Here is an 18,402-nt window from a genome sequence, read left to right on the forward strand (position 1 = left end):
AAACCACATTGTTCCTCCTCAGTCCACAGTTTAATTAACCAGTGAACTCTCTTCTCCAGTACTCTGACATAGACCCTCCCAGGGAGCCACAGAGTGTAATTCCCTTTAAGTTGGAAGCGACACTGCTCCCTTTTTTAAAAAGGGAGGACCTCCATCTCAAATTTGTCAATCAGTCCAGGACTTCCATATGAGGCATGTAGAACAAGACAGTTCAACAAGAGCCTTAAAGGTACATTAAGTCATTTTTTAAAGTTATTTAACAGAAAAAATAATATTGTACTCATGAATATACATTTATTACTGTGTAATTGCATCTTCCAACATATGATCCATTCCTATAAACTTAAAATTAACACATTTTTTTAAAAAAGGAGAGGACGCCGGTTTGTGGAAGCTACCATGTAACTTTGCTATCTTGAATACGGTGGCTGAGATGGACATCGCTGTTCTGCCTTATCACAGTCTATGACCAGCCAGTTACGTAGGATGTCTTATAAGTTACTTTTAATTTCATGATCACAAATAGCTTTTTAAAACACTATATGACCATTTAACATTTGTGAGTGTATCTTTTCATCATTTCTTTGTGATCATTTCTTTGTGATCATATCTTTCTCCTCCTCCACTACTGCTCTCTTTGCTCCCATATTTCCATGTTTTCATGTTCTTCTTTCTCACCTCAAACCTCAAGCCCACCTCAAGCAATACTACTGTTATTTTTAGTCACAAAGGGCAGCGCATTCAACAATTTTTTAGCACTTTGTTAAACTTCAGAAATAATTAGCCAATAAAAAGTTCAGTGACTCTCGCTTGGTCCCCTTTGTACACTGTTTGCAGGTAAGAGTACAGGTGTCCATAAGCAAGAAACACTTCTAACAAGCACCATTGCACTACTTTAACACGTATGTATGACCCGTGATTTTGCCATTTTTGCAGGAAGAATAATACACATCTTTGAAGGAATTTATAGTTCTCTTGAAAGTACAAAAAGTAAGCAAGTGTGCCAGCCACCACGGCTATATAGATGGCAATATTGTACTGTTGAGCAGTTTCCTTTTCCTTCCCTTTGTTTTCTTATTTTTGCAATTCATGCTCACATATATCGACACTAACAGTGTTATCTCTAAACACAGATTATGTGACGTGCAAGACAATTACTTAGAATAGATGCACCATGGTAGAGTTAATCCAAGAAGCCAAAAGATCCCTGAAAGCAACAAAACCAAGAAAAAACAGATGTTTTAATCATTGCATTGAAATGAAATAGCATGTGTATATTATCATAAATTAATTAGCTTGTGACTTTGTTTTCTACCACTGTCTGCGATTTTTATCCTGTGGGGGTTTTTTGTGCTTGTTGCAGGTAAGTTCATTTCCTTACACTTTTCCATGATTCATTTGATAAGAGGGACCACAGGAAGTCTCATCTAATGCATTTGGCACCAGTGTATCAATATTCATTAGAGAAAACAAAGCGATATGTTGTTGTATAAATATTTTTGCTCACCATCAATTACAATGACAGTGATATAGAATCAAACAAGATTTGGATTTGCTCAGGGCTTTGAGGTGCACTCAGTAGATATGTGAAGTGCTTCAAATGTAAAATATTAAACTGGTGCTTCATTTTAATACTTTAACCTTGGTTAAAAAAACAAAAACAAATGTGTAATGGGTGTGAATTGGCTTTTCAGTCTTTCATAACCATCTCATTTTACATATAAAATGTCACAACAAAGCATCATTATCACTAAGGGTTGCTTCCCGGCAGACCTGCTTGCCGCATAAATATAATGCTAAGCTAGAGAGGAGACACTCACTGTGTAAAATATATATATATATATATAGTCTGTGAGGGGAACACAATTTCAAAGACTTCTTTTAAGCTGCCTGTGAAATAACATTTTTTGGCGAATAACAATTTCATGGCAAAAATAAAAAACAACAATAAAGAAGCTTTGTGCAAGCATATTGCATTAAACAACAAGAAAGGCTCTTTCATATGCCAGTCGTTGGACCTAACAGATCCTGTACTGGTATAGTGATTACATCCTACACCTCTGTCAGAAAGCCAATCACAGGGAGCTATTTCTGACTAATTCTGCATGCAGATAAGGGTTCTCATTATCACCGAAACCCCCTCAGGATGGGGCTTCTGCCTTCTAAAGTAGTGTACGTTTCTCAGTGATTTTAATCAGGGAAGTCAGATTCAAGTGTGATGGAGGAACAGAAGTGTGTGTTCACCCATCAGTTTAAATAATACACGATGTCCCTGTTTCTTTGGTGATTACAGGGACAATTCAGACTGTTTTTAGCTATAAAGAAAACATTCAAAGACAAGGTATTTCGTCACTGTTAATTAAAGACTTACTCAGGAATGTGAAAAAGGCTGGATGGCAAAAATGGAGCTATAATGACACCGAATCCACTTTGACTAATGACATTTCATGTCAAAGGGCCTATTAGACGTGCCCCGAGACATCAGCATGATACTCGAATCTATTTGGAAAAGCATCTCTCTGCAGGATGCGTCAGTCAGTCTCTTTGCAGTCATTTCACAGAAACCTTTATGTAATCTGTAATTTTTCACTAATAAAAAATTACAGTGAAATGTGAAATTTGTGAAAATTCACATTTACAGGGGAAGTGGATGAGAGCTAGTGAGATAATTGATAATAAAAGACATCCTGACATTATGTTTCATTAGCAATGAAAATGATGATGACTTACAAAAACAGAAAACCAGATATTGCTGTGGAAAGTATTAAATGCGTTTGCTTGAGAACAAGATCTACAGCCGGTCTAATCAATATTTCATATTAACAATCAATCAGTTGAGTATGTGTTATCCAAAGGCTCTTGTCTGCAGAGGACTATCACATACAGTTTATTCGCCCAGGCTCCACATGGGGTATTAGCATCATTTGATTTTCACATCTCTTATCTGGTTTACTTGCCAGCTGCAGCATGCAAAAACAAAACTGTTAAGAGGCAAACTGAGCATTCAGCAGAACCAGAGCATCACATTCTCTCAGGGTTTGATGGAGACTAAAGTAGAGCTAAAATAAAGGCAATATTGCACAAACAAGGTCGCTGGACAGCAAAGTTCAAAGCTCTTTAACACTGGATATAGAGTTAATGTAGGTTTGTGGTGTTGGCTCTTTTCTCGAGTATTTACCCTGTTGTGTTCATTTTCACACAGAAGTCATTGGTTTTTCCTCAGGCAAGTCCAACTTGAAAACGGCAGCTTGGCTCGTCATCTTTTACCACACTGAAAGGATGAGGCTGTGAGGATTTTACACTTCAGCCAGGGGCAATAAAGGCGATGACTCACTCGTTCGCTTCTCTGTGTCTGTGCAGGCCAGCCTCATCATGGTCAACTGCACCACCCATCCCCCCCCAAGTCTGAGTTAACAGCCTGTCCCCAGGAGGATGAGCTGGCTGTAAACCACACCAGGTCTGTTAATTAATTAATGTACCCTAACTGCAGGGCTGGTTCCCTCCATTCTAGTGGAGCAGTTTTCAGCTGGCTGCACTGGTGACTGCCAGTGCTTTTGGGTTCCTGCTCTGGTGTGGCATAAAGGCAACAGATAGACATGACTGTGGATAGGAGGAAGACTTCATCACCATAGTCACTATTAATCACCCAGGGCCATTGTGGTCCTGTCCTGTAAACAGCGCAAGTGCAGGCAGAGAAAGAAGAGAGGAAGAGGGGGCAGGGTGGCTGCAGGGAGAAAGAGGGGAGAGAATGGTTGGGGATCAGCCTGTATGCCCGCCTCAGCTCATACTGCGGGGCTGGGGAACAGTGCTGCTGTCTCAGTGTTTGTCCTCCGTGTTCTCCCAGATCCCGGATCCTGAGGTAAGAACCTGATACATCACCTTGTCCTCCACAGGTTCCTCTCAGAAAAAGCCTCGAGGTTTCTAAGTGACGGGTGCAGGTACATCAGTGTTTTAGGAAGCCCAAACGTGTGCGATTAATGCTCCTTTGTTTTGTCGCTGTAGTTGTGTCTTGCCTTATTGGATGAGGAGAGGGTGAACCTATGTTGAACCCTGATATATTATATGGGCTAACATGAACAGCCGTGTCACACATGTTTAAATGGGTGCTCCTAGAGGAGAGCTAGGTTGACTAGTACTCGAAAGGTTTTCGTGCTTTTGATCGGGATAGAGAAAAAAGAGTTACATTCAGAGAATTTAAATAGACCTGGCTACAAAATTGATCTGAAGTCCGTTTTCTTAGGTATGAAACAATAAATGATGACTGCATGACTAAACATTCTTATAACATCAAGTCAATCACTAGTAGTCAACTACAGGAACATGAAAGCGAATGAATTTTGTGTTGAATACTAATAGTTTGATATTTAATGTGTTCCTAAGCACAAGGAAACAATATACCAGTGTTTACCTATATGACTCATTTTTGCATCAACATCCTCTGAACTTCAGTTTGCAGCAAACAGTTTTGTTTTTTTTTATGGAAGATGAGAGAAAGCATGAGAAACTTCTAGTAACAGCCTCCCCCTGGGTGTTTGTGTGATGCCTTTTAAGAGCTTGAGACAGAAGATGGTTAATAAATAATAATAATGTTTGTTGTTGCTGTAGAGAAGAGCAAAACTATTTTCTAGTAAGCATGTGTTAAATGGAGAATTAAATATAAAGCTTTAAATATCAGGAAATTGTTTGTCCATATTCTTTGTGCATAATATTGGTCCTGTACTTTATTACTTGAGTAATTGGCCCTTTGCTATTATATGTTGAGTCATTTTTAACCAAGTGCACGCTTTTCTATTTTTAGGTATTAATTCTCTGTTCTTATACTAATCTTCCTTGATTAGTCCCCAGAGGTTTTCCTTAGCGGAAAAAACCAGAACTACTATTTGAGGGAGAATATTCAATCAAGGCTTTGAAGATTTAACACACTAACTAATCAGCCAAACATCCAACAAATAAAAATGTTTAATAAATTAGGTATGTAATCATTAACATTAGGGTTACTTGAGGTCATTTTGTGCTTGTTGTTTCACTGAAAGAAAAAAAAAAGGCAAATAAATAATTGATAAAATAAGAAATGTCCTCAGGAGGACATATATAGCATTACACAATTACTCTTAAAGAAAAAAAAGTTATTTTATTAGATGTGTAAAATATCCTCAATAAGTGAGTTGCACACACACACACACACACACACACACACACACACACACACAACAAAAAACATATTTTTTTGGCAACTTCTCTGTTAAAGATCACAGCCCTTCTTGTATCCTGCTCAGTGCATAAACGGTACAGACACCCTGAAGTCGTGTACACTGTCACATCTGGCATGTTTGCTTTTTATCAGTTCTTTATAGACTGGAGTAAACAAACTGGTCCTTTTGCGCTGGCGCTTTTAAAGAAAGCAGAGATATCCTGTAATCCTTTAATTTTTTAAATTTCTAGTATGATAGTAACATCTCTCAAAATGTACCCTTTTTAGTATTTTAACTGACTTACCATTCCTATCAACTGTTTCTTTTTCATCTCATCCTGTGCTGCTGTTTATCACGTGTATGATATCACCACTTTAGTTTATTTTTGAAACTTTGCTTTTTTGTGGTTCACCTCATAATTGTGTTACACATAAAGGCAACAAATGCAATAGATGTCCATTTTCTGATCTGTTCTCTGTTGGTTTATGGACTAAAGTATAGAGTTTCCAAAACAGCCTTGTATCATCAAATCAACTGATCGATACAGAGGAGACAGGGAGAAATCTACTCAGTAATTTTATCAGGGAACCGGCCCTCTGATGGCTGTGGTAGTACCGATCCAAGTCATTGATCTAGCAGGAAGACAAACGCATACTACAGCCAGTTTCTACACTTATTGTTCCCTAATCCACAGCTCTGGAGAGAACTTTGAAATCACAAAATAGTTGGTCTTGGACGGTAACAAGAAAAACTTCTTGACATGCAGGACATCTAAAAACACTGAGAAAGTTTATGGAAAGCAGTCAACTTGTGCAACACATTCACTGCTGTCACTGTGTGTACTTGTTTATAAGGGGGGCCATGTAAGTTCACATCTGGCATGAAAACATACAGGGGGTTTGGGGGGATTTCCGTAAAGAAATACTAAAGATCCTTTTTATGGAGGACTGAAAGAGTCATTAAAATATTAGAGAAATAATATGCAGTCACACTAACAGAATGTACAATATGAAAACATACATTAGAATCAAAATTAATCAAAAGTTAAACATTTAAGTAAATTACATGTTAGTTAATCATTAAAAAAAAACTTTATAGACATTATAAAGTATATGAGCTTTGACAAACATTTTGAATATGAAGCCAACAATAAATACTTCACATAAAAAATACAATTCGATCATCTTAAAGTGTTACAAAGAAATCTAAGAACATAATGAAAATGTTTATGCAATTTTTAAATGAGAGCTGCAAAACAGTCACAAATTGTTTTAGGAATGGAGCACAGGGAACAACGTGTAAAGACTAAATCAGGAATACAATACAGGAAAAGGAAAACCCACTACCCACTACATACTTACGGATGACTTTATGTTTTAATTTAATACATTTTTTATTTAACACATTTGGTTTATTAATTAAATAATTAATTATTAATAATACATTTAGTTTATTTAATTTAATAAAATTTTTTATTTTAACAACATATTTATGGATTAATATATTATTTGAAGATTATTTCTACAATTTCTGTTCCATTCACTAAGTTAACAAGCAAATTAGTTTTTATTTATAGCTATTTATTGATTACTTATTTCCAAATCCATGTATTAGTGCCTTTTTATTTTTAATTTTTTAAATTTTTTTTATTTATTTGCCTTTTTATTTTTACGATAATTGATTAAATAATAAAAAAGTCCTTCCATGACACTACAGGTCCTCCTTACATATCTGCCTTTTGGTTTTTATACTTTCTTTCTTTGTTAGAAAATGCTCTGATAATTGTTTGCTTTGTCTCTTGGGATTTTCTTACAGTGCATCTATATATCTAATGTACTGCATGCATGTGGCTGTCAAAATGTGTTTCTGTGGCCCAGTGAGTGTGATTTCACAGGTCATCAAACTGAAAGAGTTCAAAGAAACTCACTACTGCCTACTAATGGAATAATGTTGTAATGACTACTGTGTACTCATGAGTTGGTGGTGACGGCATTAGGGTTGATATTATCCCAGCACCAGATGGTGTCTAGTAAGTAATTATATGAGTTCATTATATGGATTCATTTTGATATCAGCTATAAACCTTTAGTGTTTTATTATCATGAAATTGTGTTAAGAAAATCTACAATCTGTGGACATGTAAACATTTGCCATCCTTGCCAGGTAAATACAATATGAGCTACACTGTAGTTGTTGTTAATAACTGAAATGATGTTGAGGCGCTGACATTGCTCAGAATGAAATGTGAGGCTGTACAAGGACGTTGGCTGCACACTTGTAGTAAATTCACTGAAAGGAGGCAGAAATTATTCCTTAATGCTTTGTCCAGTTGTATTCTGAAGAATCAATGCCCGTCCGACTTCAACCCTTATTTCTTATCTAAATGGTGATGCTTTGTGACAATATGACAGATTCAAAAGCTTTTCATTTTACTTGGAGTCAGAAAAGATTGCAGAGTGACTGAAAACTCGAACACCAAGTACTTTACTGACATGCTGCATTGCCTAAAGAGTGAAGTATCACAGTGAAAACTAAAAATAGTTCTCTGAATTTTGAGGTCCTCTAAGATCTTGTTGCTCCTTGAGCTTTGCACTGTTGTTAACCTTTTTTTTTTTTTGTGAAGATTTATTTTTAGTTTCTGCGTAGATATATATATAAAAAAAACAGTTGATGCTCTCTCTCTCTCTCTCTCTCTCTCTCTCTCTCTGCCCACAGCTTTTACCCACAGATCCCCCAAAGAAGCCCGACCCTGTCACTTCAGAGACCGTTGTTTTCTGGGGGCTGCGGTTATGGCAGGTCATTGGCATCTTTTCCGTGTTTGTTCTGGCAGTTGGTTAGTATATCTCAGGAAATCACTTTGTTGTCACCTTCACAAATCATTCATAAAAAAAAACAGCTATCTTGACATGTTGCCGCAGGGCACAAATGTCCTCAATTATGAGTCCACAATGTGATTATCAAGCACAGTGTGATTAGTTGTAATACTGATATTATGTCAGCAAATGGAACAATTTATCTAAGCAGCTGATAAGAACAACCGCAGGATGAGGGCAGAGATACTTTGTTTTTTTGTTTGTTTGTTTGTTTTATTCTGGCAGATTTGTTTCAGAAAAAAAATGAAATGTCAGTTCTACAGTTCTAGTCTTCATTCTTATCTGCATTTTGGCCTGAATGGAGTCTTTGGCATGCTCACATTGGCAGTGGTAGCATAATGAAATTTAGCACGTTACACATTTGTTCCCTAATGCAGTTCAGCCGGGGCTGATCATTAATTGCATATTAAAAAGGAATTCTGTAGGGGAGACACCACATCATTTGCTTTTGAGATACCAATGATACCAATCATTTATTAGAAAACATGACCTCCCGGTGCATTTAGATTAAAAAATAATAATAATAATTTAACCACATCCTAAAGAACTTGACTGATAAACAGTCCTAGTGCCACTGTGAAACATGTCACTATGCGAGCAAAAAATAAAAATCCTGCTTTCATGCATGCTCTTGGTGCCATGGACGGGTTATCATGACCACTGGCCTTAGACACAAAAATGCCATGGGCCTACTTACCTACTCATGCAGAGAGTAAACACTCCATGTGCCCTTTCTGAGAACATGGATTTTGGTTGCACAGTAACACAAGGAAACTTACAACCACGCAGAATGTGTTATTTTGACCTCATAGTTTTCATTTTGTGATGTTAAATTTCTGCTATTTTGTTATGTTCTATGTATTCTGTATATACAGTATATAATATTTTACAGCACGATTTTACATCTTAAGGAGTCAGACATACTTTAATTGAAATAAAACTGCCAGACGAAATGTCTGACTTAAAGCATTGACTTTCTTCTGGGGTTCTTCTGGGAAAAGTCACTGCTCAAATCAATCAAGTCCAACTACCAGACAGTTCAAGTTCAATGGCCATAAGTGATAGGCTGTTTGGGTGTCTTTGTCTTATCCTTAGATAGTTTCTAACATTGTGAATATTTGCCAAAAGGACTGTTCTCCTTGAAAGGCCCTGACAAGAAGCGTCATATTATTATTAGCAGCTTTTTTCTCCACTGGAGTTGTCTTTATCCCTCTTAATCCTATCTGGTAGTGCTGCCCCAGGCTTCACCGCTATCACTCATCCCAGAGCTGCAGTCCTACTGTAAACTTGGGCTAGCAGCATCAGGTCCTTCAAGGCAGACAGGACTGTAGCACTGACAGCGCAGCTGCTGACAGTTTATGGTTTGTCCACCTACCAAGTCTGCATTTCCCCCATGGATGTCTTATTTCTCTATGTTGACCTTTCACAGAGACATGTATTCAGCTGGCATCACATTGATTTGACCTACTCATCACAGGCTTCTTTTCATAAATAAACTCACATCCATTGTTCATAGGTCAATTGACTCCCAGTGGCCTAAGTGAAGATACCACAACAGACCCTGTGGGTTATCTGTCTTGGCTGGCTATTTATGAAAAGATTTAGTAAACATGCATTTTCTAAAAATAAAAAAAAAAAATGAAGAAAAAAATGACATCCACAAATATCCATCAAGTCAATTCTCATATTCAAACTACAGTTTTGACTAGAGACCAATACAGGCCAAAGCACTGGAGACACTGAGCAACGGGACTGAAGCCTCGAACTATGCAAAATACAGATTTTACAGTGAACAATACAAAAGGGAACAGCCGAACAGCAAAATAAAGCGCTAACATAATTGGCAGTACAGTAATACAAAAAACATATGACATCTGCTGCCAGCAATCATCTATCTATCTATCAGCATGCAGACCCACAAAATCAGTGATTCAAAAGTACAATACCTCAATAAAACCATTAAATCCATGAAAGCCACAGGTGTGGCTTTTCTAATAAACTCATTTATACACCTACACCTGTTCAATAGGTGATGCTATCCAGTGGTTTAAAAAGTAATTGAGTGTAATTAGTACTGAAAGTTTACAGTTTTTAACAAATTTCTTAGAGCCTCCCATAAAAACAAGAAAACACAAATATTTAAGAAATCTTTCAAAACTTGACAAAAATAGCTTTTTGTTAAGCAAAAAACAAATTGGGTTCAATTTTTTTGTATCCAAATTTGAGCTGACACACTGCACAGAAAGTAATCAAAAATAACATTCAAACACTGAATGTTATTTTATTTTTACATAATTACAGTAAATAACTGTAATTTGGCATCTCAATCAAAAAATAGTTCTGTGCTTTACTTTTTTTGTGTGTTTATTTTGAAAATTAATGGACAACAGCAGTAATTCTATTTTAGCATTAAAACTATTATTGGTATTAAGACATTTGCACATACTCATGGCTCTACTGTACACAAACCAAAAAATTTTTGGCAACTACCAATACTTTTAATTTAAGGCAGCTGTGGCATAAACCTTACACTGAGGGGTGATCTCATAAATCTGTTAAGCACTTTAATTCATTAAATTGTCTCCACCTTAAACTTTTACATGATACTATATTAAGTCTTTACATCATTATTATTACACGTGCATTAAAATAAAAACTGTATTTAATGTGATGTTTACAACTTATGGTTATTAACGGCGATTCATCTGCTGATTATGTTTTTCTCAATTATTGGTTTGAAATTATTTTAAAAATCTCAGGGCTCAAAGTGATGTCACCCCAGTGCATGGCTTTGTCCAACCAACAGCCCAAACCTCACAACATTACCCAATTAATGAAAAGCAGGTTTTAAAATTTTATATAAGACATGTCATCTGCAAAGGCATTGATGGCATGGCCAAATATTTTTGCAATATTTGTGGAATTTCAGTGTCCAGTAACAGTCTCTAAAACATGATTGAGACAAACCAAGAAAACAAGAAGCTGGTAACTTGCAAAGTGGGGCTAACTTGTCAAAGCAGGTGATAGGGAACAAGTTATAGCTTAATGACACATTATTAGCTATTTGATAATCTAATCTACACTCGTTTCATGTGTCCGTGCATGTATGAGAGCCCACTTGCCCTTCATGCATGTGTCATCAAAGAGACTCATGGGGAAAAAGGTGCAACAAGAGTGAGTATTCCTCCATGGTGTCTGCAGTTGCACATGCATACTTCCTGAAACTAATATAATCTCCGCCTGAGAGGCTCTACTTTTATTTTTGCTCCCCTCTGCTCTCTGTTGCACCATTTGTGTGCATTTGTGTGTCCTCTGCTCCACTTGGAGACACTTGGAGTGGAGTGGAGAAGACACAAATGGAGCCACGAGGAGGGGATTTGGTGTGCAGAAGCTTCCCTAACAGTTTTAATCTTTTTAATTGCTTTGTTCTTGATGCTGCTGTTCAATGTGCTGCATATATTTTAAGCATTTTGTTATTTTTTTTCTTTCCCCTTACCTTTAAAGTACTGACTGTGTCCTAAACCTCTTGTTTTCCTCTCTTGCTTAAAAAGGCACACACAGTGGCGGTCTCTATGTATGACTTCATCTTGCAAGAGCCCTTCAGATGCCATGGGAGAGTGTAGGTGGAGGCTTTGGGCAAAAGACTCAGGGAAGAGGCGCAGATTAATTTGCATATTCATAGATGTGCGTATACAAAATGAGCCAAAGGTGTTGAGTTACAGCTGAACCTTTTTAAGACATGAAGGAATTATCCTCGTGCACATAAATAAATAAGTTAAAAAAAATCCTAAGTATATACTTTGGATCTTTAAGAGTTTATTGAGTGCCTGGAGGGTGGCTGTTTTAAAGCTAGGACTATCGTTTCATGCATGAAATGTTATGGTTTTTAAAAAATGATTTTAGAAAATTAACTAGATAGTTGCTAATTAATTTTGTGCTCAATCAACCAAACATTTTATCTCTACTTCTATAGACAATGTAATCTGTAAAAGGGCTCTATATGCATGGCTGCTTCTGCTTCAGTAACAAACATAAAAGCATGGCAACAATTTAACAATACAATATACAAAACCTATTCAACGTGCACACAGCGGTTTACAACAATAGAAAGCCTTTCACAAACTTCAGTCGCACATGCAGAGACCCAGATGGGCAAATATGACTAAACCTAATCTAACATTCTAACTGGATTCTTCATAACCAGCATTTTGGTAAATAAAGATTAATTATGGATGTTTCATTCACCGCTCCCTGCTGAGCATGCCATAGCTGTTTGAGTGATGAAAGAGAGAGCAAGACTAGAAGTAGCATGCAAGATGTAGGACGCTATTAAACATATCCTGTGGCTTTGTACCTTCTCTCCAGCTAGAATTACAAAAGAAAAAGAAAACACACCAATCAATGTTAAAACTGTCACCAGTAAGTCCGATGGATGTGGGAAACTAACAAATGGTGTCTATGGGGGAAAATGAGCCAGAATTAGAGGGACAAAATAAATAAATTTATCACCATTTTAACTTTAAAAAAACATAACCAAGCAACAACTGTCATGAAAAACAAAATGAAATACTGCAACAGACTTTGAAGCTGATCAGGTCAACACATCAATCCAGAAGAAAATTCACATTCACCAGGGAGTAGGCAACAAACACCACAGCTCAGTCACTGTCAGGACAAGGCTCTCTGGCACTGGCTGTCCTCTCCTCAGTTTAAGTACTACCACAGCTGATTGCTGAGTTGAGCCAGCTGCCCGCTGGCTCCACTGGAAGGTGGGCTGTACCGAGATCGGGAAGAGCAACACAGCAAACCAACACAGCAAAACTACAGTTGGCCTGCTAAACATGTAACACAGTTACACGTCATTATGCAGCCATGAGGCTGTGGTGTAACTTCATCACACGTCAGCATCGGTTTCAGTCACTTAGTCATTGAGGGATGTATTTAGAAAAAGAAGCACTCACAGCCGTTTTTTAGACATTTTCTCCCTCTTGGTTTGCATCTTTGTGTAGAGAGATTCATACTGCAGCAGGATAATGAGTCCAAGTGAACCAGGATTAAGGAGCACTCATGGACTCCTCAGTAGCTCGATTTTACTCACCAGACCTCATTTCCACTGAATATTTGAGGAAGCATTTGTATACTGACAAAGCCAAACATGTCACAAAACATTCTTTGGAACTTTGTCCGGTAATGATAGGATAGCGTAAGGTATTTTCTCCAGCTTGATTGCTTTCTGTCATCAAAGAATGGGAGGACGACCAAAACACCAATCAAATACAAAGATATTCTGAAATCTATATATTTTTTAAACATTCAGTCAGAATGTTAATATATATTGTATGTTGATTATATTCATTTGTAATGTGAAATTTATAAAAATGTACCACTGTATATTGTGACTGCCACTGCCCCTTAAGGTGTTATTAAAATGTCTTATTCAAATAACGTCATCCTGTCTTTATCCTTGTTCTTCTCTCCTTTAGTCATCACTCTGTGCTGTATATTCAAATGCCGAATTCCCAGAACAAAAAAGGAAATTGAAGCAAGGCATGCACAAAGGCAGGCTGCCAAGAAATACGCCAACACATTAGAGACAGTGCCACCTCTTAATGAGCTGACTGAGATCCCAGGCTGTAAGTACCCTTCTCTCATATCTTTCAAATATTAATATGATAGTATTACATTGGTTTTAATAATTGAGTTATAATTGCAAGCAGGAGCTTGAACTCTCATACCAGCTGCGGAAGTTCACAAGAACTGTCCTACTCCTTAAATGCTTCAACTACCAGTTCCTTCAAATGAGAGAAATGATGGATAACTGCCTGAATTTTCCATGCATTCCTCTTGAACCATTAGTGAAGTGCACAGAGATAGACAGAGAGAGACATCAGACTCCCTTAGACCAAAGCACATCACAGACAGGGATTGGGGGGAGGGGGGGGGGGGGGGGGGGGGGGGACACTGGTGACTTCAGTTCTGTATGGATGAGTTACAATATGAATTTGGGTCTCTATCTACAAGAACAGAAGTTTGTTAAATATAGTTTTTTTTTCTCAGTTCTGCTTTGTGATTAAGACCAAGAACAGCTCTCTCTTTTTTTTTTTACTTATTTTCTAGGATAGCTTTGATTTATTAAACTTTTGCTGTCTCTTTTTTTCACCTCACAAAATTTTCACACTTGGTTAAAGTCTTCTTCTGATACTTTCATGTACTAAACTCTTCTCTTCTTTTTTCTTCTCTTCTCTTCTCTTCTCTTCTCTTCTCTTCTCTTCCAGCTGCCCCTGATGCTTCTGCAGTACAGACACTCTCTGAGCAGGTTCAAACTCAGAGTGCTAACAACAGCCAGCCCTCAGCTGTTAGGGTCAGTGAGGAGCATCCCAGCTCCCTCACTTTGCCAGAGACAGGATGATATTTTTTTCCCCTCCTTTTCTTCGGCTCTTATCTTCCTTCAGACACTCCTCTTGGCTAAATCGCTTTAACAAAAAAAAACATAGCGTGCACATTGGCAGCTGCTCTAAAAGTCCCCTTCTTGCATTTATCACACATGCATCAGCCTGTTCGATATTTAGTACATCTGGTTTTCCTTGAATGAAATTTAAGAGAAGCTCAACCAGAAAAGAGCATCTCTCATTCAGCTGCTTACCTCATCACTTTTGAACTAGTCAGAAATTACAGTGCAATCTAACTTCTCCAAACTTTGCTTGATAGTGAGTTTTAATGGAGATGAATAGTAGGTATTGTGCTGCTTCTGTGAATGTAACTACTCTGGCTCTATAGGGCAGCTTGGCTTTTGTAGTCCATACTGTATGTTCTTGTGTCCTTATGTCCCTAAATGTCCCAATATTTTTTGCTTCATGTTGATGAAAATGTGGATTTCAAGACAAAATGGATTTGATCAGAAATTCTGAAGACAGGATATTGCTATTACAAAATAACTGTAAACTGTAATGAACGTACCACGCCTCGTATCTAATGTTTGTGCTCTGTGTTTGTCCCCGTCCCTCTCTGTCTGTTTGCTTCTCCAAAGTGGTTTTAAATAAAGCAAATCAAGCACTCTCTCTTTTTCTAGTGTAAATGGACGATCTGCACGGCACTCCTGGGTTTAATTATTTGAACGATTAAGTGTTCTTATTCTTACAAATGTTCTTTGGTGCGTTGCCTCAAAGATGGTGCTTTCTTAGGTAAGAATAATAGCAAATAACCACAGACAGCTGTCATTTCCTGTTCCTGTAGGTGCTATATCATGTAACAGTACATTAACTATTTATTGTAAAAATCAGAAAAAAGAAAAAACAACACAATCAGCAGTCACTGAGTTGCCAGGTGATCATTTATTAAAATAAGACCTGCATTTGAGCACATGATGACTCTGCTGTGGTCAAAGCATCCAGAGTTTTATACTCTCTAGTGTCAACCAGAGAGTTGGTCCAATATGCACTGGAGTAAATATTCTGTTATTGGCTATAAACTGAGTGACCATATGTCTTGAAGTAGGGCTGAAGGGAAACAAAAGAGTGAAAACATATATGCTTGTGCTCAAAAAACACCATAGTACACTGTTTACAAGAGAGGAGCACTAATACACAAGCAAACATGCAAATTGCCGCCTCTCTCTGGGGATTATAACCAGCTGACACAACGCCGAGTTTTTAAGCAGTAAAATCTGACAAACCAAATGACCCTGTAAGTAAAGAAAATAAAACGAATCCTGTGTTGCTGAATGTAAGAAAGCAATATGTTAATATGAAGCTCAGGATTAAAAGTTTTGCAAGTTTTTTCCTCTACAATGAGGTTTTGATTATGCAAAGCAACATCAAATTCATGAAATGCTCTCCCGAAGTAGGCTAATCGGTAAAAGTAGCACTGAATTATTAATTAAATGTTACAAATGAGGATCAAGAAGTGTCCACTCCTATTTTTTGGATATGTGCGTGGATATCAGATCTGTTTACAAATCAGGAATAAAATAGGTTCATTGCATAAAAGTAAAAAAAAACAAAACATAAAACAAAAACGCAGCTAAACAAAAAGGCAGATATTTTGAGCATCTGTAAAATGAGCCGAGTTGGTTTTCGCGCCACTAAAATTTTGGGCATCCTGTGTCATTTGCATGCACCTACTAGCTTGAAACATATTGGCCCCAAAAATGAAATCTGTAAAAAGAAAGTAGTGAGCATCTCTGGCTTCACAGCCTGTATCTGTTTCAACTACTGTTACAGTGAGAGATGGAAACCTCAGAGCGTTAGCGTCAACTTATTATCTCTCTCTCCCCATCTCCCTCAGAAACACTCACAGAAGACAGTTGTGAAACAGTTCCTCCAATTTGTCATCTTCTCTTATCTACCATCATCTCTCATCCAGAGCTGCTGCTTCTGGAGCTCAAAGTGAATAGTTTCAAGTAGCTGGAAATGAAGACATCCCCGTGTGTCAGCCAGTAGTTGCATCTTTTGTTTGTAAGAAATCAAATGCATTTCTCGCACATCTGCCCCCTGCAGCTCGGAACAGACAGTAAGGAAAACGTAGTTTGATGTGCAAAGACTTCCAAAAACAACTTTAGTCTTATTAGAAGCCCATCTCAGGGCAAGATAAAAAGTTATTGTTCTTAAACACACACTGTTTATGATGTCTTTGTGGCCAATTTTAGCTGAATTCGTCAATATTTTATTACACTTATTGAGATGGAACTCACTTTTTAATTTTCTAAATGTCACAACTCTAAAATTCACTAAGCCTTCGTGTTTTATCAAAAATTGTGCCAGCTTTATCCACGCTGAACATCTGACATTTAATAGTGAGAGTCAGAGCCTTTCTTAACCTTAAACTAGTCCACTGCAGTAAGTAAACAACAGGACACTGGCAAAATGGCACAAAGTCTACATGTCTGACATTGGAATTTAAATGACATATGAGTCTGATGGACGTGGGATCAAAATGTTGGAAATTTAAATGCTTGTTTCTGCTCGCCAGGTTCAATCAAGATCTGATTGATCTAGAAGAAACCAAGAGAAAAAAGCTTTACAGTCGAGGATAATAGCAGAAGACAGCTTCAAAATATGGAAACACAAAGAAATCTATTCACAGACATTCTTATGGTTGCTTGATTATTTTAAGTCAGCTGGATTCACCCACTTCAGCTAAACGGGGGACTGAATGATCTTAGGTTTACTCCGAGTCCCTCTGGCAACTTTTGACATTTGGTGTGTGTTTGTCATTTGGTTTCTTGGCCTTTGATTACATAGCCAGTGTTTTTTGCAGCTTTTGGAAAAATCATACAAAGAAGAAGAAAAAATAGAAGGAACCATATTTCACTCCAGCTCGTCGTCTGTATGTCCTTTGAGGAATTTTCACAGTTGTTCCTAGAGAGTGTTACATTGTTGGGTGCCCATCAATTCTTGTTAGTGGAGTTTATATTCACTTAGTGTTGATAATGTGTGATAACCTTGGATATATCCTTGTTTAGTGTATGTCTGAGATTAAGATGAGGAGACTTATACCAGCAACACATCTGGCAAAAATCAAGCAAAGACGAGGGCTAATATATAGGGCTAGTGAGCCAGGCAGGGTGATATTTAAGATGAGACAAGATAAAAATACATTTTATTTTACTCAAATGTATCGTTCTCCAACATTAAGCAGCTTTTTATGCGATATGCATCTTCAGTAGCTCTGTTGGCCTCAGCCTCAAGATCTCGCCTCCTGAATAATAATGAGCAAAAACAAACCTGATTGTTAACTTTGGCTCTCCTGTTCTCACCTGTTAAGCACTTCAAACAATCCTATTAAAAGAATAAACAGACAATGGTTATTAGAAAAGGTGGAAACAGATGTGCCTTCATTATATTCAACCTACTTAGCCCAACACTCCGCTGGATTAAATTTTCCCACCCAATTAAAATTAGAGGCAGAGAGTGTCGATGATACCTGATGTCGCTGTGAAGCCTTTAACCCTTTTTCCTTTTTTTTCCTGCAGCTGCAAAAGCAGAAGACACTGAGGAGGTAAAAACAGTTTCTGGGAAGGTGGATGCTGAAAAAGGAGAGAAAAAGACCAAGGAGAGCAAGAAAGAGGGCAAGAGTGCCAAAGAGGGGAAAGGAGATGAAAAGAACGCATCTACAAAGAAGAAGGGTGAAAAGGGCGAGAAGGGAGCATCCAAGAAGGAAGATGGGGACGGGAAAGGGAAGAAACCAGGAGAGAAGGGAGACAAAGGGGAAAAGGGAGCGAAAGGAGGGGCTAAAGGAGGGGGCAAGAAAGCTCAAAAGTAAACTCTGCTTTTCTGTAAATACCGGGAGAAAAAAATCCAATTTTTTCACTGGGCACATTTTGAAACTCTTTTTCTAAA

The 18,402-nt window shown here is 37.5% G+C and overlaps 1 protein-coding gene across 1 annotated transcript; it reads left to right on the top strand.

Moving 5' to 3' along the window:
- The first annotated feature begins 3,544 nt into the window (after positions 1–3,544).
- On the top strand, positions 3,545–18,367 carry tmie (transmembrane inner ear). Its single transcript, XM_063462219.1, has 4 exons — positions 3,545–3,859; positions 7,908–8,025; positions 13,549–13,698; positions 18,036–18,367. Exons 1-4 carry the CDS (start codon positions 3,749–3,751, stop codon positions 18,323–18,325), a joined length of 669 nt encoding a protein of 222 aa, XP_063318289.1. The 5' UTR covers positions 3,545–3,748; the 3' UTR covers positions 18,326–18,367.
- The last annotated feature ends 35 nt before the right edge of the window (positions 18,368–18,402 follow it).

The sequence above is a fragment of the Pelmatolapia mariae genome, linkage group LG18, assembly GCF_036321145.2.
Source record: "Pelmatolapia mariae isolate MD_Pm_ZW linkage group LG18, Pm_UMD_F_2, whole genome shotgun sequence".
Lineage (NCBI taxonomy): Eukaryota > Metazoa > Chordata > Actinopteri > Cichliformes > Cichlidae > Pelmatolapia > Pelmatolapia mariae.

Coding starts and splice junctions, on each gene's coding strand:
- tmie (XM_063462219.1), top strand. CDS start 3,749: ATGGTTGGGGATCAGCCTGTATGCCCGCCTCAGCTCATACTGCGGGGC. Junction 3,860..7,907: donor CCCAGATCCCGGATCCTGAG/GTAAGAACCTGA, acceptor CTCTGCCCACAG/CTTTTACCCACAGATCCCCC. Junction 8,026..13,548: donor CGTGTTTGTTCTGGCAGTTG/GTTAGTATATCT, acceptor TCTCTCCTTTAG/TCATCACTCTGTGCTGTATA.